This window comes from Colletes gigas, unplaced genomic scaffold (genome assembly GCF_013123115.1).
Source record: "Colletes gigas isolate AHSC1104 unplaced genomic scaffold, ASM1312311v1 Colletes_gigas_Sc00089, whole genome shotgun sequence".
NCBI lineage: Eukaryota > Metazoa > Arthropoda > Insecta > Hymenoptera > Colletidae > Colletes > Colletes gigas.
In genome coordinates, this window is record NW_025106717.1 from 14,080 (window position 1) to 41,953 (window position 27,874).

A 27,874-nucleotide genomic window follows, 5' to 3' on the forward strand; every position below is an offset into this window, starting at 1 on the left:
TGTAATTGCAATTTGCATAGATATTTCGATACAGGTTTAAGAAAACGTAGATACTACGTAGTTGGAATATGCTATTCAATAATTATCGAACTTTAATTTTTGCAAATTTCTAAGTATTTATAAAAATTACGATATATTCAAACATTCGATAAAATAAATATAATCATTCCTACAACTCTAACTGTGAAAGTTGGTGATATTATTTTTATAAGTTGAATAATTACTTTGAGGTAATTATTTTCTTGGATAATATTTTATCGTTAAAATTCACATAGGTTGAGAATATTTCGCCTTCGGAGCGTTCGCCTTTTACGGTCTGTCGTAACAAACTATACATATAGTTACAATCTCTATAATTTTAACAATAGATTATAATTGTTTTCTTGCATTCTTCTTACAGTCCCTGAACCTGATCCTGGAATCCAGCAGAAGTATCCAGAGGGCTATCGGGTGGTGCTCCACAACGAACAACGAAAGTATTTTATATTTTCAATTCTTAATTAAAAATCTCTATAATTTTAACAGTAGATTATAATTGTTTTCTTGCTGGCTTCTTACAGTTTCTGGACCTGATCCTGAAGACCAGCAGGACCAGGCTGACTGATGACTGATGACTTCCACTAGGCAACAGCATCCCAAAGGTACATCTCATGAAGTTCGTCATTGGTGAGTTGCATGTCGTTTGTGTTCCTCTGGTCCCTAACCATGTTGTAGGATGAGAGATCCGAATCAACACGGGTGACCAGTTGTATAACTTGGTATGTCTGACGAGTTAAGTGACAGCGGGTATTTTCAATACCCGTGAGTAGTAACATCAATTGTTATATTTCTTAGAGCAGGTTTTAGGGTCTTCTTGCACTCGCGTTTCTTAATGTTACAAATGAATATTACACATTGTGATTAATATAAAATTTTTATAAATATATATAACACAATTTTTATAAAATATATGAAATATTTTTATTAACTTTAGATGAATTATATGATTGAGTAGAAAATGAATTAATATAATGTGAAAACATTATATTTATTATATGATCGACTAGAATATGAATGATAATTAATATGACATTGTACAATAATATTTACAACATTAACATAAATCATTGAATATTGATCGTTTACTTAATTAATACATCGTATGATGTATTTAACGTGCAAGAAGGCATTTCGCGACAGGTCGTTTTTTGAGTCAAAGTAACACGCTTTTTATATTAGTTTCACCTTTTTAAAAATTTAATTTGACGACAGAATCGACCAAGGATAATTGAATATTTTGAATAACAATTTAATGAATTAATTTCAATTTTCACAGTAAATTATTTTATCATGAAATCTTAATTAAAGTCTTTCATTTTAAATAATTAAATTTCAATTATAATATTTTTTTTGAATAATAGTATTTTTTAATATTAACGTATTTTATTATTGATATATTACGTGTGACAAGTCGAGTCATTTTAACTAAAAATTAAATACGAAATACCGTTTAGCTATTAACCAGTTTTTCTAGTCAGGATTTTCAGACTAATTTTTCCGTGTTCGTTGCCTGAGTTCATGCACACGCCCAGGTGTTACTTGCATGAGCGAAGGCAACGGGGCACGATGACTTTATTTATAACAATTCAACGACATATTGACGACTGACATTGGTTAGTGAATCGTGCACGACGTACTGTTCACATGTGTGTGTTGTGGTTAGGTTGTGGAAGTACGTTGTTTCAGATGTTTTTATAATTGTGATTTACATACAGAATTTTATAACATAAGATTTTTATCAATAATAACATCAAATTTCAATTTACCATTTATTTGAAAATTGTCGATCTTAATGAATTTCAATTTTAATATTTTTCAATCTTCTCTAATGATACATCCGTACAATATATTTTATTAAAAACTAGATTCCATATATTAAAACGTTCTATACAAATGTTTATATATATAATATAAGTATGCAAAGATCACTAGCCCTTGTCAGTCCACCCCAGAAACTTGTACGCCCACAATTAGAGTGTGAACGAAGTCAGTTGTATCCGGGTGTCGGAGGAATCTCGGGGAGTCCTCTCTAGTTTAGGTTGCGCCCGGACATTAAGAATGAGAACCGTGGAGTGTTTGTTTGCGAGAATGAGTTTTGCAATTTTTTAAATATAGGGTTAGGTAGGTAGGTAGCTTTCTTTCTGGTGTGTGTGTGTGTGTGTGCTAGGTATAAGTATGTAGGGGCCAGGGCAGGACTGTCCACATTAGTTATTCAGGTAGGCGCGTTTTCGCGTGGCAGTTCTGTTCCTGTAGTTACGATTTCGAGAGTAGAAATCTTCCTGATTCAAACGGTGTATGGTGTTTGTTTCGACTTTAGTTTCGACTCCTAGAATCGCGCAACTCTTAAAATCGCTCTCTCGCGCTCGCGGTCGTGATTAGGTCCTTTACGAAACGCTCGTCCCGCTCGAGATTCACCACGTATGCTCGATCAACAATTCGAATATTGTTGGAAGACTACGTATTGCACAAAATCTCGAGCCCAGTCTTAAGTAAGTTTCAGGCTTCGGCAGGACCGCCGAAGAAAGAAAAGGCTTTCAATGAACTGAAGAGGTCCTGACAAACTGTTTCAAGAGCGGGCTACAACAACTGGCTTTTCATCTTCATCCTCGGATGAGGATGGAAAGTCATTCCTGTTACTACTTTGTCACTTAACTCGTCTGTAGTTGTAGTTAGTTTGTTTTTCTGGCTGGCTCACGTATGCATGTACTTTGTACATGATTGCACCATACATGCCAGCCATCCCTTCCCTGTATTCTGTTGGCTGGCTCACATATGCATGTACTTGGTACATGATTGCACTACATATGCCAGCCATCAGGGAAACTCGCGCTTATGATATACATAGAGTTGCGAACATTCAGTAATCGCGTTTGCTTATAAAGTTGCGAATTCCTATTTTTCGCGTTTCCTTTTCAGGGTAGTGTTGCGAATAATTACCATTCGCGATTGGTTTTATGTAAACTTAGGTAGCGGAAGTTTGCTTTAAAAATAACGTTGCGAATAATTGATAAACGCGATTGCTCGTAGAGTTGCGAATTATGTACTATTTTTCGTATTTGCTTTTCAGGGTAGTGTTGCGAATAATCACGATTCGCGTTGCTTTTTACTCTTTTATACATATAATGGATGTTAACCGCGTCTGCAATTTTCATATTATAAATTAGCGTTGCGATTTTGATTTATCGTGCGATTGTTTCTTTAGCATTGCGATAATTTTAATGCCAAAATTCTTCCCCAACTGTAGTATTAAAAGTAGTTAGTTTATTTTGTGGCCAGTACATGTGAATTAACATGTACCATGATTCCCTTCGTTCAAGTTAGAGTTGCGAATAATATACAATGTTCGCGTTTGCTCGTAGAGTTGCGAATAAATATTTATCGCGTTGATATGTTAGTGTTGCGACTAAACACGATTCGCGATTGTTTTTATGCAAACCTAGAAATCGGGCGCTTGCTTTAAAAATAGCGTTGCAAATTATTGATAAACGCGATTGCGAATTAGAGTTGCGAATTACTATTTTTCGCGTTTGCTTTTCAGGGTAGTGTCGCGAATAATTACCATTCGCGGTTGCTTTTATTGTTACAAGTCGCGTTTGTAATTTTTCTATTATAAATTAGTGTTGCGATTGCTGATTTATCGCGTTGTTTGCCCCGTAGTGTTGCGATATTTAAAACGTCTAACTTCATCCCCACATGAGCCACTCTACAGTAGTTAATAGTAGTTAGAAATAGTTTATTTACTACATATCTATTTGCATCAACCATAGACGCCGCCAGCACCTGATCCAGCATTTTTGGGCAAAACGCGATTTGCATTAGCATTGCGAAACATAAATATATTTCCATTAAAGATAGAGTTGCGAATATATAATAATCGCGTTTGCTTATAGAGTTGCGAATTCCTATTTTTCGCGTTTCCTTTTCAGGTTAGCGTTGCGAATTCCATAGGCGATTGCTTCTATTGTTATTTAAGAATAGCGCTGCGAATGCACTGATCGGTTTGCTCTTAGTATTGCGAATTACTATTTTTCGCGTTTACTTTTCCGGGTAGTGTTGCGAATATCATAATCCGCGGTTGCTTTTATTGTTTTAAATCGCGTTTGAAATTTTTATATTATAAATTAGCGTTGCGATCTTGACTTATCGCATTTTTTATTAATTAGAGTTGCGATGCAATGCCCAAAAGCTGGTCAAAACGCTGGCCACTGCACCAGGATCATCAAGACGCAAGCTGGGATTCTACAAAGCCTTGAATGGCTCAACATTATTATTAAAATTAGCGTTGCGTATGATTGAATATGGGTGCACGCGATTTAATTAATAAAGGAACCCTGTGTGGTTCATTTTACGAATAATAACCATCACTCGCGTATACTTTTTTATTTTATAAATTAGTGTTGCGAAAGAAAGGTTCACTCACGGGTTGTTTGAATTTAAGACGAGTGGATGTTTATTTTAATTATCTGAAATATATTTTTTCTTTATATATTTGTCAATGAAAATGCTGCTTGAAAGTACTGGTGTAAATAAACCAAATATTTCCTTTTTCATAACGTGTTAAAACTTGTAATTTTCATAAATATATTTTTATCACAGATTTGTGATGCATTTCAAAATGCTATATTATGATTAATTATATCGTAGATTGAATTCATGGTTCCAATATATATATATATATATATATATATATATATATATATATATATATCTACCAATGTATATCACCAATTCTTCATTATTAGAGTTGGTAATTTTTACGGAATATAATAACCTTCGCAACCCAATTGTTATTTATAAATAGTGGTTTTTTTAATAAATATTTTGTATTCTTTGCATAAATCAAAGTTTCTTCGCGATCATTGTTTTAATTGATGGAATATAGAATGCTTGCATCAAAAGTGTATGGAAATTGCAATTATTTCATATTGAGAGTTAATTTCCGCGTAGAATCGACATTTCTGTTCGTTATTGTTTTTTCTATACGAACCTAATTTACTTTTCAATAGAGTAAAATATAATTATTGCAATGTACACGTCTTGATAAATTTTTTATTTGATAAATGAAACGAAAAATAAAATCTACTAATGAATAAAATTTTCAATTTATTTCGTATTTATATTAACACTGAGACGAATATAACTTTTCATTCAATTTCAATTACGTAATATTTATGTTTTTAAATTTTTTAATATCAATTTTTGCTCGCAGAAGGTTCAGTTCAAATATTAATTTTATAATATTAGTTTTACTATGATCGATGACCATGAGTCTATCTTGACGGTACATAATTATTTTTTTCTGTGTCCATTAATACACTTTCATTTCAGCTATTAATCCATTGAACAAGTTCTTGTTACAGGATAATCATTGAAGAATGAAATTGAAAATAGTAAATGGATTCGAACTTGATCGTTCTTAGAGAAATATTTCATACAATTCTATTTATTGTCTGAGTTTATGTTTTAGGGAAACATCGTGGGATTAACAAAAACACATAGAAGAAAGTATCTTTTCATATTTCTTCGTTTTATATCGGTTATATTTATTGTATATGAGTGTATGTTTCAGGGAAACATCGTGGGATTGACGAAGACACCAAGAAGAAAATATCTTGTCATATTTCTTCGTTTTATATCGGTTATATTTATTGTATATGAGTGTATGTTTTAGAAAAGCATCGTGTGATTGATGAAGACACCAAGAAGAAAATATTTCCTCGTATTTCTTCGTTTCCACAGATTGCATTAGAATATAAGTACAAATGTTTATAGATTATAAGATAAAGAAGCGTTCCCCGTCGTTTTATTAAATACTACCAAAACGTATGCGTACATTTAAGTATGAATGATTAATATTAAGGTACATATTAGTATTCTAATATGCAAGGTCCATACGTGCAGTTGCACATTTCTGGTTGGATCTTCAGTGTCTTATTAGACACTATCATAATACAAGCTTCCATTGAAGAAGGAACAATAAAGTACATATTGGTACTTTAGTAATCAAGATTCATACGTGCAGTTGCACATTCCAATTTCGTTTCTAGAAAACATGTGCTGGATCATCTCACATGTATCAACATTTTGTTAGGTTTTTGATCTCTTTATCAGTCGGAGTTCGTACGTGCAGTTGCACATTCCAATTTCGTTTCTAGAAAACATGTGCTGGATCATCTCACATGTATTGACATTTTGTTAAGCTCTTCATCTCTTGATTGGGCAGTTCTTTTAAGAACTCGCCCTTTGTAGCTCATTTCGAACTTTTCGATAGCTTTTCTCTTAGATAGATATTCGAATTCCTCGCCAAAGGAAGGGTATGTAATTAATTTTATGGTATGTATTAATTTGTTCCGTATAAATATAGCTTCTTCATTAGATTCAAAGCGATCAATTCTTCGATCAGTTATAGTTTAATTTCATTCTGAATCAATAATTGGATTTGACATCGAAATAGTAATGAGCTATTAATTCCATTAATTGACTAATATTAATTACGACTTACTTGTGACAGCTAAATTTTCAATTGTATTCGTCAATCGATTAATTACTCCAATGAAATTAACCCCTTGCCATGACTCGTTACAAATTCTTGATGACATGTTTCACAATCATGAGACTACTTACTCGTCATCAAGTCTTACCTATTAAAATCAATATATTTTTACACTCACGAGGTATTCGTAAAACAAATCTATTCTTTCTCGTGGCGTATTAAATAGTGTACGTTTGAAATATTATTTGAAATTAAATCGTACGTCAAGGGGTTAATTGATTGATGCCCAACTGTGGACCGTACGGTTTTCATTTAATTTTCGACATCGTTATTTTGTTATGTTGAACAAAAGAACTAAAAAGCTGTGCAGACGTAACTGACTACCGAATAAATTAGTCGTAAGTAGACTCGAAGTACATCTAACCTTGGTAATCACGATAGGACTACAGGCACAGCCTGAATATGTAGAAACGTGAAGGTCGTGCGTAAAACTATATGCTTTTCGAATACAAAATCGAACAATTTGGTATCAGGATAATTAACATGCGCACTGTATGCCTTTTAAATCAGATACAGTAGACAAACGCGTAGATGATGTCGAAAATTCCGAACGGATCGAGTCGCTAAACTATACTTTTTCTTTAGAGAGAAACCCACGATACTTTATTTAATTGTACGTATCAAGAACAACTTCACCCAGAAATATTTTGTTCCACGTAATTCTGATTCACGTGAAAAGAACAATGGCGACTTTCCTCTTACCGTTCTCCCTTTAATTGACTCATTTTCAGGGAAACGCAATCTCAATCTATATAGCAGAATGAGGAAAAATTTATTTGAGTAATAGATAATAAATAAATGTAACGTATTATTTTTCGAAGAACGGTGTCAGTTTGTTATTGTTCTTTTAAAAAGCAGACAATACTATGCGTGATTTATATCGTATACAGGGTGTTCAGCCACCCTTGGGAAAAATTTTAATGGGAGATTCCAGAGGCAAAAATAAGACGAAAATCAAGAATACTAATTTGTTGATGGAGGCTTCGTTAAAAAGTTATTAATGTTTAAAGTTCCGCCTGAATTTTTTTCTAGAAAGCGGGTAAAATTTCGGGGTCTATTCACAAAAAATTATTGTAATAGACCGCCACAATCGAAAATAATATTTTCAAAACGATTTGAAATTTTTTAATTTTGTCGAAAAATTTCACACTTTCTCGATTTTTTTTCTCGAAAGTGGGTGGGATTTCGAGGGTATGTATAACGACCAAAAATGATTATAATTAACCCCTGCAACGGAAAATAATTTTTTCGGAACAATTTGAAATTTTTTTTTTTCGTCAAAAAATTTGTCCACCTACCCCGACTTTTCTTAAAAATTCGTTTTTCATTTTTAGTAATTTTGTTTGACGCTCCACAGAAAAGTTGTCAAATACATTTTTGTAGTCACCCATGAGCTCTACTTCAGAAAAAAGTTTCATTGAAATATATTCACTATTGTAGGAGTTATGGCTGTTTGAAAATTAGATCATTTTTATGGGGTTTTTCTCATTTTGCGGGTACAGGGATCAACTTTTCGAATATTTTTGCGATTTGCAGATATTCTCCACCAAAATACGCGTAGTTTGCTTTTTGAAACATTAAAATCGGCTACTCCGTTCAGAAGTTATGACGTTTTAAAGATACACAAGAAATTTTGAAGTGACATTTCTGGCCAGAAATAATATTTCCGGTAAGGAATTTTGTTCTCGAAAGTGCGTAGGATTTCAAGGGTATGTGTAATGACCAAAAATGATTGTAATTGACCCTTGCAACCAAAAATTTTTTTTTTAGAACGATTTGAAATTTTTTAATTTCGCTGAAAAATTTCAATACTTACTCGAATTTTTTTCTCGAAAGTGGGTAGAATTTCAAGGGTACGTGTATTCACTAAAATTGATTGTAATTGACCCCTGCAGCCGAAAATAATTTTTCCAGAATGATTTGAAATTCTTTAATTTAATTATTAATAACTTTTTAACGAAACCTCCATCAACAAATTGATATTCTTGATTTTGGTCTTATTTTGGTCTCCAGAATCTCCCATTAAAATTTTTCCCAATGGTGGCCGAACACCCTGTATGTGTAACTGCGTGAATCATAATCATATGGAAAATATTTCGAATATTCAGAAGATTAGAAAACTCTGTGGCAACACTTACGTGTTGAAGAATTTCGAAGACGCTATTTACAATTTACCAAAAGGAATATTCGAGTAACTTTCACCAGCATTCTGTAGATAATTTCATTTTTATTTTGTAGTCATTGATATTGAAGTACGCGAAGTAAATGAGGTGCGGACGCCGACAAAATATTACTGGAATGGGGGAAAAAACATTAGACAAAGGATTCGAGCATGCAAGCAAGTTCGCCTACGTTATCTTTGACAGAGTAAACGATGGGTGCCGCAGGTAAATACTTCTTAAAGGGCGTTCGTACGTTGAACTCATCGTTGCGCGGTGCAATTTGCAAGAGACGTTTTTGAATAACAATAGTGAAAACGTCATATCAGAATTCTTGATACTCGTAGCAGCCTGACGTGCCTTTAACGACAAACATAATAATTATTACTCCGGTATTGATTTCTAATGCAATTAGAGAAGCTGCCAATCAGTTGTTATCTACGACCTCAGTTTAATGTTCCTCATCGACTCTTAATAATTAAGACTTCCATCATTCAAACGAGACAAATTAAGTCGAAAGCTGTTCGTATTTATTCGAGCAAATATTATATGTTTTCAACGTAAATGGGTTACGTAATAACGGGACAGTATAAAACGAGATTATTATAACTACAATTCCCCGATCGATCCGTGTTACGATGACTGAGCCTTTATCTTCTCCACAAAGGATTTCTCTGAAGACAATAATTCGTTTACAGCTCTCCCGGTAATCAGCTGAAAAATTCATAACGTTTATTGCGACCCGCTGGTCGGAGTTGCCGGTTTCATTAAGTTTTTTACGAGCATGCCGCGTTTAAATCGAAAGGATTATCGCATTGTAAGATATTCTCGTTGCCCGTGACCCCGGAGACGGGAAATTCACGTTCCTTCGTCGGAATCGCGTGGATCGTGACACCTTAACGAGTTCCATCGCATAATGGCGCTGGACACGACGCGTTTCGCGTTTTAAATGCAACATTGTGTGCAACAATGAATCACAGCATTCTTAACACAGGCAGAAATTCAATCTGCCAGTAATAAAATTATATAATGTAAAAACATGGGAAATATCGTTAGTGTTCGGTTCTTCACAATTTTATAATAATATTATATTTCCGTTGTTTTATTTTATGAATTCTAATAGGAAAATATTATATAGTTTTTTTTCATTGCTCTAAAAGTTATTCGAGTCGTTGCTGGTCGTGCATAAATACGAGTATAATCATCGTTTCTTTGAATTCTAAATTGTAGTCTTCTATGCGATGATTTATTGGACGTGTCGCCTGAGAACGTTGAAGATCATTCGGCAGAGGACGTTTTATTTTTGTGCACGCGTCGAGTTTTGCCGTGAAAAGAATGGAAACGGCGTGAAGTGGAAAAATTCGCATCGCGACCTCCATCACGGTTTAGCTAAACGTTAGAAAGGATTCGATCCTACCTAACGACAATGATTTTTGTAGAAATTATGTAAATACATGTAAGTATTCGATTATTGCTCCTTAAATAACCATTAAATATAATGTTAGTGTTACAATTAATTCTTTCGATTGTGTAATTCAATTTGAGGTAATTTAATTTTATTTATGTAGCACTCTCACGACCATAACAAAGTACTTGCCTGGGCGCCATGTTGCTTAGGACGCAGGCAATTAATTATACGTCTTGCAATCGATTTTTGCTTTGTCCGTAGAACGTTTTAGAAGCAGGATTTATTGGTTATATCGAGAAAATTTGATCGGTCTTTTAACGATCATTGCAACCAAGTCTGTCTATAGTTTATAATTAATAAGATAGATAGGAAGCGAAAAATTAGTTGCCAGGGTCAGGTGTGGAAATATAGAAGAGAGGAAGTATTACAGTGGAGGTGATGAAAGATAGAAATTAGAAAAATGAAATTAAAAAAAAAAAAATAGATATACAGAGTGTTCAGCCACCCTTGGGAAAAATTTTAATGGGAGATTCTAGAGGCTAAAATAAGACGAAAATCAAGAATTTCAATTTCTTAACTGAGGCTTCGTTAAAAAGTTATTAAAAAATTAAATTAAAAAATTTCAAATCATTCTGAAAAAAATATTTTTGGTTGCAGGGCTCAATTACAATCATTTTTGGTGAATGCACATACCCCTGAAATCCTACCCACTTTCGAGACAAAAATTCAAGTAGGTACTGAAATTTTTAGACGAAATTAAAAACTTTCAAAACATTCTAAAAAAATTAGTTTTTGTTGCAGGGGTATATTACAATCATTTTTGGTCAATAGACATACCCCTAAATTCCTACGCACTTTCGAGAAAATAATTCGTTACCGAAAATATAATCTGGCGCCAGAAATGCTTCCCTCACATGCGAATCTTTAAAATGTCATGACTCTTGAACGGATTGGCCGATTTTAATGTTTCAAAATGCAAACAACGCGTATTTTGGTGAAGAATATGTACAAATCGCAAAAATATTCGAAAAGTGATCCTTGACCCCGCAAAATGAGAAAAACTCCATAAAAATGATCCAAATTTTAAACAGCCATAACTCCTACAATAGTAGTGAATATATTTCAATGAAATATTTTTCTGAAGTAGTGCTCATTGGTACCTACAGAAAGTATTAGACAACATTTCCGTACAGCGTCAAACAAATTTGTTAAAAATGAAAAACGAATTTTTAAGAAAAATCGACGGGGGGTAACGAAACTAAATTTTTCGACGAAAAAAAAAATTTCAAATCATACTAAAAATATTATTTTTAGTTGCAGGGGTAAATTACAATCATTTTTTATGAATAGACCTGCCCCGGAAATCATGCCCATTTTCTAGAAAAAAATTCACTACTGGTGGAACTGTAAACGTTAATAACTTTTTAACGAAGCCTCCATCAACAAATTAGTATTCTTGATTTTCGTCTTGTTTTGGCCTCTAGAATCTCTCATTAAAATTTTTGCCAGGTGTGGCCGAACACCCTGTATAAGGCGGATCCCGATTCGTAGCAACTTCCAAGCGATGAGACCTGGGGATTATTATTTGCGGATGAGAGGGAGCCTAAAAGGGGATGGAAAATTTGGTATTATAACTAGGATTAGGATACTCGAAACACAGAAATATCGAGTTTTCGATCCTCTTTATAACGTATCCGACAATATTGCCTCGGGCTGTAGTCACACGAGGGTTGAAGCAATAGTCGTCGCGACGGACGTCGCATTTGATGAACGTCATCACCCTAGTCACGCGAACGCCAGTCGACCGTAACTGATTAGAAAAGTCGTACGGCAAACGGTAGTTATTCCCACAGACAAGATGGACGATGTAAAAGTCGTGGTATTCATTTATCCTGCGTTGAGGATACGAAACGAACAACGCAAGTAGACAAAATAGAAATTGCATTCTACGAAAAGTGCAAGATTACTGCAACGCGCATTTTGTACCTTTTACAATCATCTTCGAGAATGCAAGGTTTAATAACACGAAGAGTACAAAAAAAGGACTTGCAATATCGAGGAAACATTTTACTAATATTAACATTTACGAACGAAACATTTGAAATGTATAGAACGATATTAATTTGCCAACACGAACAAAACAAATATCTATCGAGACTAACAACATAAGCATGGAACCGTTACACAGTGCATCGAAGGTTGTTTAAAAATTGTTAAACGATAGATTCAGATATTACGATACGTTCGATTCAGGCGGTGCTGCTCCATCGTGGCGCTCGATTCGCCTAACGCGAAGGATAGTTTGTTTTCGAAACAATAGAAATTCGATGTTCGTTTCTTTTCCGCCGAACGAAGGTCTTCAAAATGGCGGTTTCGTAAGCGCGGTTGGAAGGGAACCGAGAAGAAAAATTCGTCTACAGAGTGCTTGTGTCGCGAACGCAATTCAGGACGAGTTTTCGGCACCGAGGCTTTTCACAACGCATAAAACAACGCGCGTGAATCGAATACGTATTCAGCCATCGTAGGTCTCGAGAGAGGCTGGGATCAGATACGTTCGAGGGTATTCCGTTTCCCGTCACCCGTGGCTTCCGTATTCGCGACGAAAGGTGACTCCCTCGAGTGCAGACAATGAACCCCGAGGAGCCGGACTTCTCGAACGCGAGAACGTTGAAGTTCCATAACCTCGAAGTGGAAGACAATACAAAAGACGAGAGCGTTCGATCGGTGAGGGAGAACATCTTCAACAACGTCTATAAAATGACCACCATCAACGGGTAAGCCTGCTTCATTGAATTTATCGAAAAGAGGAGCGTACTATACGATTAAAATTCGTGAATCATAAAAGGGACACAGGGAAAATGTATCTAGCGAATCCAGATTATTTTTATGAATGGTCTCTCGGTAGAAAATATATGTATATTTATCTTGAAAGATTTCTGTACGACTTTTTTTTGAAGCACACATAGGGGACTCCTAACAATGCATTCACATTGGGACCATGTAACAACGTATTCACAGTTTTTTAAAATGTAATTAGGATAATAAATATTAGAAATTTAAATGAAAATTAATGGTTACTTTTAATTAATTCAAAATGTTCTAAATATACTCGTATTCGTACACTATAATGGTGGTTCATTATAAATGAAAAGAAACTTGTTCCATTTATTTTTGCGAAATCTAGTTTATTACACTTTGTTACTTCTCTATTCATAAAGTAGTTTCTTTTTTTATTTCGATATTAAAGGGCAATAATATATAATAAATATAATAGTATAATAAAATAATAGAATAATAAATATTACAAAAAAGGAAAATCTATGGTTACTTTTAATTAATTCAAAATGTTCTAAATGTACTCGTATCCATACACTATAATGGTGGTTTATTATAAATGAAAAGAAACTTGTTCCATTTATTTTTACTAAATCTGGTTTATTACACTTTGTTACGTCTCCATTCGCAAAGTAGTTTCTTTTTTCATTTCAATATTAAAGGGCAAAGCCCAATTACAAAACCGATAGAGTAATTTAATTAAATAGTATAAACAATAAACAGATCGACAACACGTGGTGTTTTCCCAAACAAGGTTTGCTTTTAATTTAGTATCTCATTGTATGAAAAGACTGACCACCAGTTTCGAAAACGGCCGCTCGATTCAAAAGAAACAAGCTTTTATTCCATTTATAGTGTACGAATGCGAGTAACTGTATATTTTGAATAGTAACGATAACATTTGTTCCCTAGATAAAAGTCTGTTAAGTAGTCGTCTAACGTTTGTACTTAGAATCGCACACGTAAAAAACCGGGAGATACGTTTTTGAGTAAATAAAATTCCAGACAGTAGTGATTAACGACGAAAAATATGCTATTGTTGCCAGACGTGTTCTCGTTATTTTGATATCAGACCGACGTGCGCGATGCGAAACAGGAATATTTGATTCTGCAGAAGCTGTCGGAACAATGAGAACTTTCCTTTATTTTTCACAAGTGATCGAGCAAGAAAAGGTTTCCCTTAACAAGGCAGAACTTTTACATTCACCCGTGCATCCGGAATCGATCATTTATCTGCTAACAACGAATCGAATTCATCTATTACGGAGGGAAAACTTAATCTGTTGTTAATTCTGTTTGAGAATGGTAGTGGTTTTTATTTATCAAAATGGTAATGATCGTCGTGTCGCATTTCTATTCTCCGATTCGACTTGACGCAGATTACGCAAACACCGTTACGTTTGGTTATAAATTTACGAGCGTTTATCGAAATCGAATTTGTGTACCTAAGATTTAAAGACGAACCGTTGCACACGGATCGTTTGGGCATCTCGACAGACGACGGGACCACGGATTTATTTCACTCGGCGTCGTATTCTTCTTTGACCGGTGAAAGGAAAATAACAGACGAAGAAGATCCCTATCGAAAGGATTGTCGGACCTTTTACGGCTCATTTGTGACTTCAATTTACCTCATTAGCATTGCCGATGGCGTTTCGGTATAACGGAACGCACACTGTACACGCAGAATGGTACAGGACACGAACGGTGCAGGTTACATTTTACGGTGCGTTTTATTATACGACCGTCGCTTCCTCCGACAAGTGGAAATAAAAATATAACTGAAATTAAACGCTTTGCTCCTTTAGTAACTACGATAATTGACACCTTCGTGGTAACTGGTTTTTTTTCATTATAAATGTCAGGAGCCATTTAAGTTTTAGACGCGTTTGACGAGATAGAATGTCCTTTCTTAAAAATCGAATTTATATTTCGTGTGCCGTTAGACTTGCTAATTCATTTTATGCAGTTCGATATGCAGCAAATCTTGGATAACTGTGAGAAACACTGGAACGAAATCTCTTAGTTACGAAAGCATGAAGCATTTATTTTTGATTTTTTATTAACGATACCTTTACTAATATATTTGTGGGGTTTTTCTAATTACAATAAGACCAAACACGATAACTTGTAAACAATAACTTAAAAACATAACTTAAAAACAAATTATGTCGTGTTTGGTCTTATTTTAACCGGAAAACTCTTGCAAATACATTGGTAAAAGTTTCATTTAAGAAAAAAACAAGAATAATATAGTTTCATCTTTGCACTATGTATGTATTGTCTCATCGATATTCGAGCCCAGATCAGGTTACACTTTTCGACGTTGAGTTTCGTGTGGTGTGTCAAGGGGAGTCTCTCAGTAGTGGGGATGACTACCGTTCACTTATCCAACCAAAAATCACTCGCAGTTATCCGAGCATTGGTGTATTAGTCTTTTTCTTGAAAACGAATCTCCGGACGAAAAAATGTTATTCTTTCTTTTCGCCTTGATGTTGCATGTAGAATCACCTCTGCGTATAGGGTGTACCAAAAAAATAAAATTCCGATTATCCATCATACTCGGGACTGGGGCATTGCCGAATAATTGGACTATACCTACATGTAAAGTGTTAAAAATGAGTAATATAATCGCAGACGAAGTATAGGAATAGGTGAACAGGTTACAGAAATGAACACAAAAGGAAGTGAGACAGAAAGTGAAATTACAGAAACATTTCTGGTCACATATTATATTTTCAGTAAGGAATTTTGTTTTCGAAAGTGCGTAGGATTTCGGGGGTATGTGTATTCATAAAAAATGATTGTAATTGACCCCTGCAACTAAAAATAATTTTTTTACAACGATATGAAATTTTTTTTTAGGGTAACCAGACAGTTATGGTCAGACATTATATTTTCAGTAATGAATTTTTTTCTCGAAAGTGAGCAGAATTTCGAGGGTATGTTTCTTCATCAAAAATGATTGTAATTGACCCCTGCAACTAAAAATAGTTTTTCCAGAATGATTTGAAAGTTTTCATTTTCGTCGAAAAATTTAAGTACCTACTCGAATTTTTTTCTCGAAAGTGCGTTGGATTTCGGGGTACGTTTATTCACCAAAAATGCTTGTAATTGTCCCCTGTAACTTAATATAATTTTTTTAGTATCATTTGAAATTGTTTAATTTCGTCTAAAAATTTCAGTACCTACTCAAATTTTTTTCTCGAAACTGGTTAAGATTTCAAGGGTATGCCTATTCGCCAAAAATTATTGCAATTGACCACCCTAGCTAAAAATAATTTTTTCAGAAAGATTTGAAATTTTTTTTTTCCGTCGAAAAATTTAGGCATCTATCCCCCCTGTCGATTTTTCTTAATGTTGATGAGGTCAGGATATAAAATAATAAACTTAGACACAAAAACGAACAAAATATGAATTTATACAAAAGCAAAAATATGGCTGTACACAAACATTCCGTTGGACATGAAACGATGTAATGCGACGGTCGCTCGTTGCAACGAAACATTCGAGACAAACTCAAACATTTATAACTCGAACATTCTCAGCAGGCAATGAAAGTACATCTATCCAGTGCCTGAGAAATAAACTCGTCCTTTTTCTTAACACTTAAAAATTCGTTTTTCATTTTTCATAAATTTGTTTAACGAGCTATGGAAATTTTGTCTAATACTTTTTTGTAGGTATCCATGAGCACTAGGCCAGAAAAAAATTATATTGAAATATATTCACTATTGTAGGCGTTACGGAGGTTTGAAAATTGGACCATTTTTATGGGGTTTTTCTAACTTTATAGGGTAGAGGACCAACTTTTCGAGTATTTTTTTATATTTCTACATATTCTTCACTACAATACACGTCGTTTGCATTTTGAAACATTAAAATCGTCCAATCCGTTCAGGAGTTATGACTTTTTAAAATTCACATTTTGGAGGCAACATTTCTGGCCTCAGATTATATTTTTGATAATTAATTTTTTTCTTAAAAATGCGTATGAATTTGGGGGTGTGTCTATTGGCCAAAAATGATTGTAATTGACCCCTGCAACTAAAAATAATTTTTTTATAACGATTTGAAAATTTTTAATTTTGTCGAAAAAGTTGTCCATTATTGAAATTTTTTCTCGAAACTGGGTAGGATTTCGAAGGTATGTTTATTCACCAAAAATGATTGTAATTTACCCCTGCAACTAAAAATAATTTTTTTAGTATGCTTTGAAATTTGTTAATTTCGTCTAAAAATTTCAGTACCTACTGAATTTTTTTTTCGAAAGTGGATAGGATTTTGGAGGTATTTATATTCACCAAAAATGATACTAATTGATCCCCGCAACCGAAAATAATTTTTCCAGAACGATTTGAAATTTTTCAATTTAATTAATAACTCTTTAACAAAGCCTCCATCAACAAATTGGTATTCTTGGTTTTCGTCTTATTTTGGCCTCGAGAATCTCTCATTAAAATTTTTCCAAGGGGTGGCCGAACACCCTGTATGCTTTATCCTTTACAGAATTAGTAAAAGAGCTTAGATTCTTCCGGTTGTCCAAAACAAATGCATTCCATTAAATAGGGCCTCTCATTGTAGAAAAATAAAATGTATTAATTTGAGTTTGGATTCAGAACAGTATTGCACCCATTACATCCTCTATATAGAATTCTGTACGATGTATCGAACGAATCCCTCCTACTTCGACTTCTAATTCGATCGTCGATAGAGAAGAAAAAGGACACGGTACCGCGACGAGGTTTTCGTTTGATCGATCGATCGTTTTCATCGAAAATCGTGTCCGTTTAAATTCAACGGATATGATAAACGCCAGAAGCTTTTGCATTCTTATGCAAATGTCAAATAATACCCGGTTCGTTTAGAGATCGACCGTACGGAAACGAGATCCACGCGCATTGTTCATCTAATCCCGAGCCTGGCCGATCGTCCGATTGCTTCGTAAACATCCTTCGGTCGTAGAATGCTACCAGGCGCCGGTTGTGCGTGATTATTAGGGAACCCGTCGAGGATACGAATGAATATTCATCGTGCAGTCAACCGCGGAGTCGCTTCGGCGGATTCACTCACGGCGAGTACTATTCGTGCACGCGGACGACGAAATTACGCGGTTCTAACGCAAATTACAATTTACGTAAGCGTGTACGGCCAACGCTGAAGGTAACTCGCCAAAATGCCGACTATCCAGGAAAGCGAAACCACTGGCCTAGAATTCTTTAAACAGTCGTGAACTCTTCCTGATCGTCGCCCAAACTAGTTTTCCTCGAACTCGAACCTTTCACGAAGATGGGAAATTTTTTGCATACCCTCCGCGTTTAGAATTAAATTATTATTAATGTTTACATTCAAGCTTTTTCGTTCATTTTTGTCAGCGTGCAAAATAATTTTCGACCGAAGCGACGACTAAATAAAAATACTGTCCAGTATTATGAAGACATTTTTATTTGTTTTATTTTACTCGTTGTTAATTACGAATTTCCGCGGAGAGCACGTTTGGAAAATGCTGGTCTAGAATGCCATCGAGTGAGATTGCCTGCTTTCGTGCTAATTGTATTAGGAACAGAAGAAACTCGTTACAGGTAGAAATCGTGACACAATTCTTTTCTTTTTACGCGCGAATTTGCATTGAAACGGAAGCATTGTTCCCCGGCAAAACGTCTCGAAGAGCATCGATGCTGTGTCTGCTTGAAAAATTGTGAAATTACTTTCACTGACATTAAGTATATTTTTCTAATTAGAGATACAGAAATCTCGAGATGAATTTCGTTTCTTTAAATCGAACGTTACTATTCTATGGGTGAGGACGAATTAACGTTGAGAAACGAGTTAAATTGCGCTGTATTCGGATAGATTCAAATACTATATATGCAGTAAAGAGTTTAACCGAGTTGTAGAAACAAAGAATGTAGCTAAACGCAGTCCCTGTAAGATTTTATTCTCGTAAAAATAAATATACGTGAAAATTGTCTCGCACAGCTATTCGACGCTTTATCGCTTCAGTCTCGCCCAAATGTCCACTTTCCATAGAATACCTTATACATCATTCAACAGAATGTGCCTCACCCTACACTCCGGTTATGGTCGTTTTTTTTTTTTAACGAATATACCTTTTTCGCGAATTAAACTTGCAAACTAGTTTTTATTCGTCATCGTTGGCGCGTCGAACGTTTCGTCTGGTCAACGACACTCGTTCGTCGAATGCGATGGTTAGATTTTCTTGGAAACGCGACTAAAATGCGGTTATACGTGTCCCTGAATATGCAGACCGTCGAGGTTATCGCGAAAATTTAGATAGCATGTCGTGTCCCTGAAGTTGCCGGATAATAAAATACCGTCTTCCATTCCTCATCAATTTTGCATGTGCCTGACGTTGAAGGGATATATTTAAAATTAGTTTCTCTGTGTGCCTCTAACCATCGGAAAATCCACTTTTCCCATTGGCATGCAATCACGCGCGATATCGAGATTCGCGAGTACACAACAATCTTTTATTACTCTTTCGACGGTTGATATCGATTCTGATTTTTAACAGAACTTACTATTAAAATACAGACACGAGCGACCACAGTTTCTCCATGTCCTGAACAGTCGTACACGATCACGATTTATCTCGTATCAAAAATACGTAAAAAAAGTTTCTGCTTCGATGTCGTAACAAGCTCTGCGTTCCCGCTCAGGAACGAATATGGATCTGTTTCGATCACTTTGATTACGATCAGACACACGCGTTATCGAGTTGTAACGACTGCTTAGGGGCTCGGATACAAATAGACTCCGTAGATCGTTCCTCATTGACGTTCGATGGATCAAACCGAGGTTTAACTAGCTTGTCTCGTCTTCCGTTGGGTTCTGATGGATCAGCGTGATGCTCGATAGGTTCGAACTATCTATCACTAGATTCTGATAAATCCGGAGTCTAGGTTAGTGGCAATGTAACTCGCGAAATGGGTTCTCGTTGAATTATAGCGCAATCTAATTTGCTGCAAGTTTTTTACGGAATTGTCGTAGGATTCGTGGCGATATCCAATTTACGAAAATGGTCACACAGATACTTGATTGTCTCAAGAAAGTTTTATTTTTCATTTTCGACTTATTTTTTTACAAGGAATTGCCTGCGTTTGTCAATTTTGTTAATCTCTTATTAACTGCAAGAGAGTTATCGGTATTTTAAAAATAAATTTTATTATCTAAATTGAGGTATGTTTTAAATTTGAACGTATATAAAATGATTCATTAAGTTTTATTATTTTGGAATGCAAAAATATATTTTATTTATTATGAATATATGACATAAATATTAAGACAAAAATTCTTGAATTTTTAATACAAAAAAAAACAGTAGTACGTATAGTAGTAAAACAATATTATATGTCATTACGCTTATGATTTTCGGACATATTTCAAATACAGAATTTATTTGATAACGATTAATACGAATGGTTAATATAGAAAAATGTATGCAACATATAATCTGTAAAGTAAATTAAAATAATTCTTTTACTTTGTAAGTACCAAACTTTAAATATAGTATTTTTTTACCTGATTTTAAAAGCAATGTCCACGACTGTAAGGTCCCCTTCTTAGTTGCGGCTCGTGTGATCTCGATAGTATTTGAGAAATAAATTGACGAAGAAACACAGTCGTTTAGCGTACTTTGACTTCATCGATATTATTAAGCGGAAGGCGCGTTTTTCGCGACGAGAATAAGACGAGTAAAGGGTAAAGTGCGGCGAGAGAGAGAAGGAAATAAACGTTCGATCGGAATTAGAACCAGGATCTTCCGGACGAAAATGTTTCTCTAGCCGATCGAGATATCTAGGCCGATAACAGGTTTCTTCTCCGGTAACTCTTAATATCAAAATGGCCGCCGCCTACAAATGGGGAGGGTCGGTCTTACGATGCGCCGGAATACGGCGTGTATCGTTATCGAGACGCTTAACGACTCAAAAAGGTGAGGCGTACTTTCAGAGAGAAGAATACGCGGGGCCGATCTCCGATAAAACGGTCAACGGTGACCCGAGCCTAACGGGATAACCTCGATAAACTTTGGTTGTACGTTGTTACGAAGCCACTCCTAGTAATACCTACGCCAATGTATTCGTGTAAGTGTCTCGGGTATGCGTAACGCAAACGTCTATGATAGTGGCGTGCATAATCGACCTAATTCGACTTATCCCAGTTTAAGACAGGTTTCGACGCTTGTGGAAAAATAACGACGAGCGGTGTCACGTAATTAATTGATAATATTCGCTCACCTCTCGCGCGTCGCCCGTACAATCGCTTTATCATCGCGAAAGCGATAAGGGCGACGTCGCGTGTTTAACTAGTAGGAAAACAATTAGAGTTTGCTAGTAAGTAGGCCATCTTTGGCGAGTATAATACGCGTGAAACATCCGTGGGCTCAGACAATGTCGACGATAGTTATCCGTTGTGAAAATGTTATTTTTATTCGAAAAGAACCACTCGATGAAATCGATCTTACCGGATCAATTTTTCGAAATTTTTCAAACGTTTACGTTAAATATTTAAGGTAAAATACAATTTCCTCGTCAGACTTTCTTTACTTTTTAAACGAGAACGAATGGCAAACTCAGTTGTATTTATTTTTCCAGCTATCTATTTGAATATTCCTCTTCTTTGGGTATCTGAATTTTCACCATTTTTTCAGAATTCAGTTCCATCGATCGCCCCACTTTTTTGTTTACACAATTCTTGGACACGACTTTCCACGGTATGATGTTCTTCATGTTGTAACTGTTACTAACAAATCTGATTAAAAAAGAATAGCATAATGGGACAGAAACAGTGGTAAAATTAGGGACATTTATTCCAGTGTTACAAGCACGTTCGTATCTTTTGCAAAATATCAATATGTCCATACTAAATAAGTAATTGTTCAAAACAGATGCATGCAGTTTCCATTAAATAATGTTTATATTGTAAAAAAATAGAATATATTAATATGAGTATGAGTTCAGGGTAATATCTAAAAAATAATATCGTGTTTATTTAAGTGTCGCACAGCATGTCTGTATCTTCTACAAAATATCAATATGTCCATACTAAGTAAGTAATTGTTCAAAACAGATGCATGTAGTTTCCATTAAATAAGGTCTCCTATCGCAGAAAAATAGAATATATTAATTTGAGGATGTGTTCAGGATAATATCGAAGAATTACTATCGCGTTTGATCGAGTGTAGCGGAGTACGAGCGTCATAGATCGCTACGATCCTCCAACGATCGCTTCTTCATATTCCACGATAGTTTTTGACTTTGCCGGAGCGTTGTACGATAAAACATCATTAAAAGTAGAGCGTCGGGCACCTGACTCGATTAACGCAGCCAAAGCGAACGAGCCTTGTCCGTAAACTGTTATGCAAAAAGTCAACGTGAAGCGTTTCCTGTTATCGTTGGGTGTTCGCGGGCGAGCACTCGGTATCCTGAAGCTAATTATATTACGAGTTCCTGGCGTTCGTAGCTTTTAATTTTCTAGAATCCTGCGCCAGTTACGCGCCGTAGTCTCGTGCAACGGTTATAACTGTATCCGCGCCTCGTCCGGACCTTTTTATTCCTCAGTCAGAATCGCGTTTGATGCTTCATCCCGATTATCACGCGAGCACGAATTTATGCGAACTTTTTCTCCTCTTTCTCACATCTCGCGTACACACAGCAGTTAAATAAGTTAACTCGTTCCGAAGAATTGGTTGAAAGTCGACGATAAAACATCTAGCGCGGGAAACACCAGTTACACCATTTCTTTGGTTTCGTGTAAACCATTGGTATTATATTCTCGAAAGTGTAAAGTCATTTTAAGTAGTAGCCATTTTTAAATAAATAATTAATAAATTGAAAGAAATCAACTCTCATATTCTCCTTTCTATTTTCGTTTCTGTTGATGGATTATCGAGAATGTTCTGTTTTTATATTGTTTCCGATAAAAATGTACTGTGATAACTATTTTTTGGACGGTTGACTTTGATCGATTTTCAACAGATCGTGAACTTATCGACACGATTGTATACGATCGTACGCGTTAGTATGGAATCCAGGACGAGGTGTAAACTCGGGCGTAAACAAATTGAATAGATAGTCTCGAGATGATCAAAAGTACCGTTTTTGGAACGTATATCGGGGCAACGCCGCCACAGATATCGTCCACGATAACTGTATTCTGAATTACGACGCATAATGCCTTATCCTGCGGGTTTACAGTCGAATGGATCGTTTCTCCCGCGTCTCTACGACAACTAGCAACCAGTAAACTGTGATTGAGAAATATCCATGGATCGGCGCGAAACGAAAAACCGCAGAGACACACTTTCATCGTAGAAGGGAGAGTCGCCAAAATCTGCTTAACCCATTAACGATCAAGCAAAATAACTAACAATAACTATCAGTCGTATGGAACGTTGGTTTCAAGCCAATTAAACAACCAGCGTCTACATTGTTAGGCATCGAAGATTAATGAAGATTGACACCACGGGATTAACGATTACTTCAATTGCCAATCGTCGTGAACGATCAACTAGACATTTATCAATCGTCGTAAACAAGTCGCGATTAATGTGATTGCGATTGTCGTTAACGATTAACGTCGTACGTAATTTTCAATCGTGAAGTGTATCGAATTTTGTTCAACACTGTAGCTAATGCGTTAGTATAGTCTGTTCTCCAACAACTGAAGGCGTCGTTCGTATTCGCTCGTAACGCTAAAAGTTACCTAAAAGTGCTAAAACTTAACTAAGGTCTCCGGAAGCGTATTTATGTGAGTAGTGGGAACTAAACCAAATTTTAACCTACATTTAGTAACCTCGAGTGGTTAATCTAAACGTGCAAACTTTCAGTTTCCTGTGTAGCAACGTTGCATAACAATGTCATTTATCATTCGACTTCTGAGACGCGTACTAAACAACGATAGGTGATAGAATTTTTAACTGGAAGGTTGCAATCCTTATCGACACTGCCAGACTCGTGGTGAATATCGAATATTAGGCTAACGTACGCGATTGAATCAAGATAAAAAATAAAAATAAATGTGTAACATTGTTCTAAATTGCGATTATGAGCAATAGAAGTTTTCGAACATTCTTGCTTTCACTGAAATAAATTTGTAAAGAATTGGTAATATATTACGTTTCTAAGTTTGATACAACTTAAGTAGACCGGTATGTTTCCTTTGGCAATGTACAAATCGTAAGTAAAATGTTGGCTGCACAGATAGCAAATGGATCTCTCTTGCGACACCTTTTCCAGTGGATGGTTTCTACGACAATTTAGATTTCCCTGACATCGCGGTCGTTTTAGCGTCACACTAACGGTATCCTCCGATCTTCGGCTAACATATGTTCAGGCCAACGGTCGGAACTTTCTTCCCAGCAGTGATTTTGCAGAGATCTTGCCAGATATATCCTTCCAGCTGTCAGAGTTATGTAACCCCGTGTCGTACACTTTACGCGGTCCTGTCTTCCGAACACTGCTCCGCGACAGCCCGAGGACTAGAAATTTGTAAAAGCAGACTAGATTTTTACTGGCAGACGGGAGAAACGGAAGGAAGGAAATTAAAATTTCGTTTCGCTTGTGGGAAAGCAGTCGAGTCAAAGGCGACTAATTTGTCTTTGACCATAACTAGTTATCTGCTTGGGAAGACAGACAGACATTTTTGTTCAAAAGTCTTTATAACTTGATCAAAAAGAAGAATTTATTTAAAATCAAATGTATAGAATATTTTATGTTGTTACTTCATGTGCAACGTTTACTTATCTCGCTAATATCCCTCGATACTTACTATTATGAGCATCGATCGAGCACTTTAATGGAATATCTGAGACTTTATTACCTATTATGTCAATTCACAACTCTTACGTGTAAACATATCAAAGGAAATATCTTAATTATACATCTATGCGCAAGAACGTACACAAAGCAAATTCTGAAAATATGTTTGAAGGGGTACGCGACTACGTGTTAGAGGAAATTCAAATACAGGATGTACCCGAAATAGCTAGCCAAATATTAGTAAAATATTCTGTTTATTTTGAGTATGAGGAAACTTCGGACGATTGTATCTGCAAAAACGCTTTCTTTTCGAGTTATAAGATTTGTTTTATAATTTGCAATTAATTTCTTACGCAAACGCTTACGTAATTACGAAAACAAACTGTAGAAATTTTAATTTCACAGTCACGCGAACAGTATCTTTAACGAATCCCGTAAAATGAAATCGAGAAGCTTTAACGTTCTTACAAAATATTTTTATCAATATCAACGTTCGTCAACCTTTTCTCTCACCTGTACTTTATCATGCTCTATATTTTGAAGTAACAATTTTCGATATTCACTTGGGTTCCTTTTGAGACACAAATAGACGAAAGAACCTGTCTCGAATCCGGGCGTTCAAATTTATGTTCTCCGCGAGCTTATGGCCCGGAACACACACTTAGCGTGACACCGGCGCAATTACGACCAGGAGAAAGAGGAAAACGACGGATCCTTACGTGAATGAGATATTTTATCTGACTCGAAGCTCCGTTGCAGCTTCTCCTATCTTCGGACAGGTAACGCCCGTGATTCGACGTTTCCTTTTTTCCCCTTTGCTAGCGTGAAGTGTCAACCAATAATCGATGGGATTTCTTTAATTAACGTCGACACACTTCCTTGGTCGTGGTTCATCGACCTTACTCCAGTTGGATTTCATCGTTCGCGGCTCGTCAGCCTTCTCGAATCGAGATATCGTTTGCAGAGAACGTTTGCAGGCCCAGCGAATCGATGACAGGACGTAAGGTGAAATTCATAACGGTACCCCGCGATTGACCTTAGCCATTGTCGAGATCGCTAAGCTAATCAACGAACGACTCAAAAGAAGAACGCATTATTGCAGTTGCCCCCGATTGAAGCCTGTTATCACAACTACGTTGTTGTTTTCTGCTACGAGTAGCGGTGCAATCGGTATCAAACAATAACGTGACCAGCCGTGCATAGATTACGTGAAACCGTTTCAGCGGATCGCAGCCTCAGGATAGGAAGAATCAGACTTTTCGTCAGATCCGGGCATTGTTCGATCACGATTATATTAAAACGACGATTAGTAAGAAAGATGATTATTTGTTATCAATGACAGCGTTGGATACCACACTGATCATGGAAACAAGTAAAAAGAGGAATGACTCATAACATAAGCAATATGAATGTCTAATGCAAGTACTCATGGACTGCAACGTTAAATCGTTCCTCTTAGAAACTTTACATTTAGCGCCGGAGATAGTCCCGTAGCCCATGTTTAATTTGTCTGCAAGTTGTCTGGATCTTCCTCTAGTGTACGAAAATACACAAAGATCTCGTATGCACCAATTTAATGCTTTATTTGTTGCCTGCTATTCCAGAGAAGAAAAATGTACACGCTCCAGTTCGTTTATTCGATTCTTATTCTAGTCTGACTTTAAAACAGTACGTCTCACCAGTTTATTATTCCCAACGGTGAGAATAATGGACGTGCAATTCAGGTTAATATGGACGCTAGAATATTCCTTCGACAATGATTTAGTTCGTTAGCAGCGTGTAATCCGCGGGTTGCATCGTTCGTTCCGCGCCACGGCGAACACTTTTCTGCGAATCGGGTAAAGAAGGTGAAGGTCGAAATGCATTGGCAGGTGCTGTCGTGGGAATGGAATAGCCTTGACGATCGAGATATCTTCGTGGCTCGATAAACATTTTCGCGTAACGCTGATCCCATCGTATCTTATCGTTTGTTGTTAATTTTACACAGTAATTCCATTTTATTTTCCGGCGTACAGTCGCGTACGTTCGATTACGCGCGTCGTTTCTTCGTCTATCGTTCTCGATTAGACGATTTACGCGGTGATAGTCACGTTTTGTAACTGCCTAACGATACAATGGACGCGAGCCTCGAGTACAATTGCGTTCCGTACCTACGAATTTCACTTTCAAAGCGGGGTACGATAACATCGGGAACGACAGTGGCTGTTTCTACGCGCAAAAGTAGATCGAAAACGTACGATAAACATTTCTGTCAAGAGTGCTCGTTTTCGAGAAAATCGACATCGAATCAGATTGGCGAAGCACCGCGCGTGGCGCATCCGCTGAAAGCGATTTTTCTCGAAAACAAAGCCTCCCGCTAAACAACATCATTTTACAATTTCCGTTTTATTTTTGCACTCTGGAGAAGGTTCTGTATCGTGTCATACCAGACGCTATGCATGCTCGAACGTCGTACACTTTAAAATTTAGTGTAGTTTCCTGTTTATAAAACAGGAGGTGGTGGTTTTATTCGGTACCGGAAAACGTTCATACGGTTTTATAATAAACACTTCCAACAGTCGCAACTTTCTTGCAATATAATTTTTGTCGACGAAACGTTCGTTACTTGCCTCCACGACCCTTCCACGTTTTACAATCTTGTATCGTACAAAAAATTCTATTCGACATCGCCGTTGATTGGGGAACGGTTTCCGTGGTAGGAATTGCGTGCTCCATTTTGTTTTCATCGTGCGTGTCCACGCCTCGTCATTGTAAGATACGGACTCGTCGTTGTGTTCTTTGAACGTTGCGATTTCAGAGTAATTTCCTTGTCGAAAGTGCAGCGAGGAATGCCATGAATCATTTTCCAAGGTACGATTAGTAATGTTACGATCTGTTTATTCTTATAGCGAGTCGTGAGAAGAAAATCGTTGCAAAGAAAAGCGGAAAGTGCCTTGCGCAAATTAAATCTTAATCAGAATTGGGATTCCGTATAAAAAGTATTACGTAAACAATAAATTCAAATTGTTATTATTGGAAAGTATACCGTAGCTTATTTGCCGCGTTCGACTGTAAAGGGTTAATAAGAGACGCGTGTAGAAAGAAGCAGTTCCGAGAAATG

The 27,874-nt window shown here is 36.1% G+C and overlaps 1 protein-coding gene across 1 annotated transcript in view; it reads left to right on the plus strand.

Annotated features, from left to right (window-relative positions):
- The first annotated feature begins 12,787 nt into the window (after positions 1-12,787).
- The window catches only part of LOC122404006 (neprilysin-2), a 49,835-nt gene continuing 34,748 nt past the window's right edge, over positions 12,788-27,874 (plus strand). The window contains exon 1 of the mRNA XM_043407849.1: positions 12,788-12,933. Coding sequence (XP_043263784.1) covers positions 12,788-12,933 — 146 coding nt within the window. The remainder of the gene's footprint in view (positions 12,934-27,874) is intronic.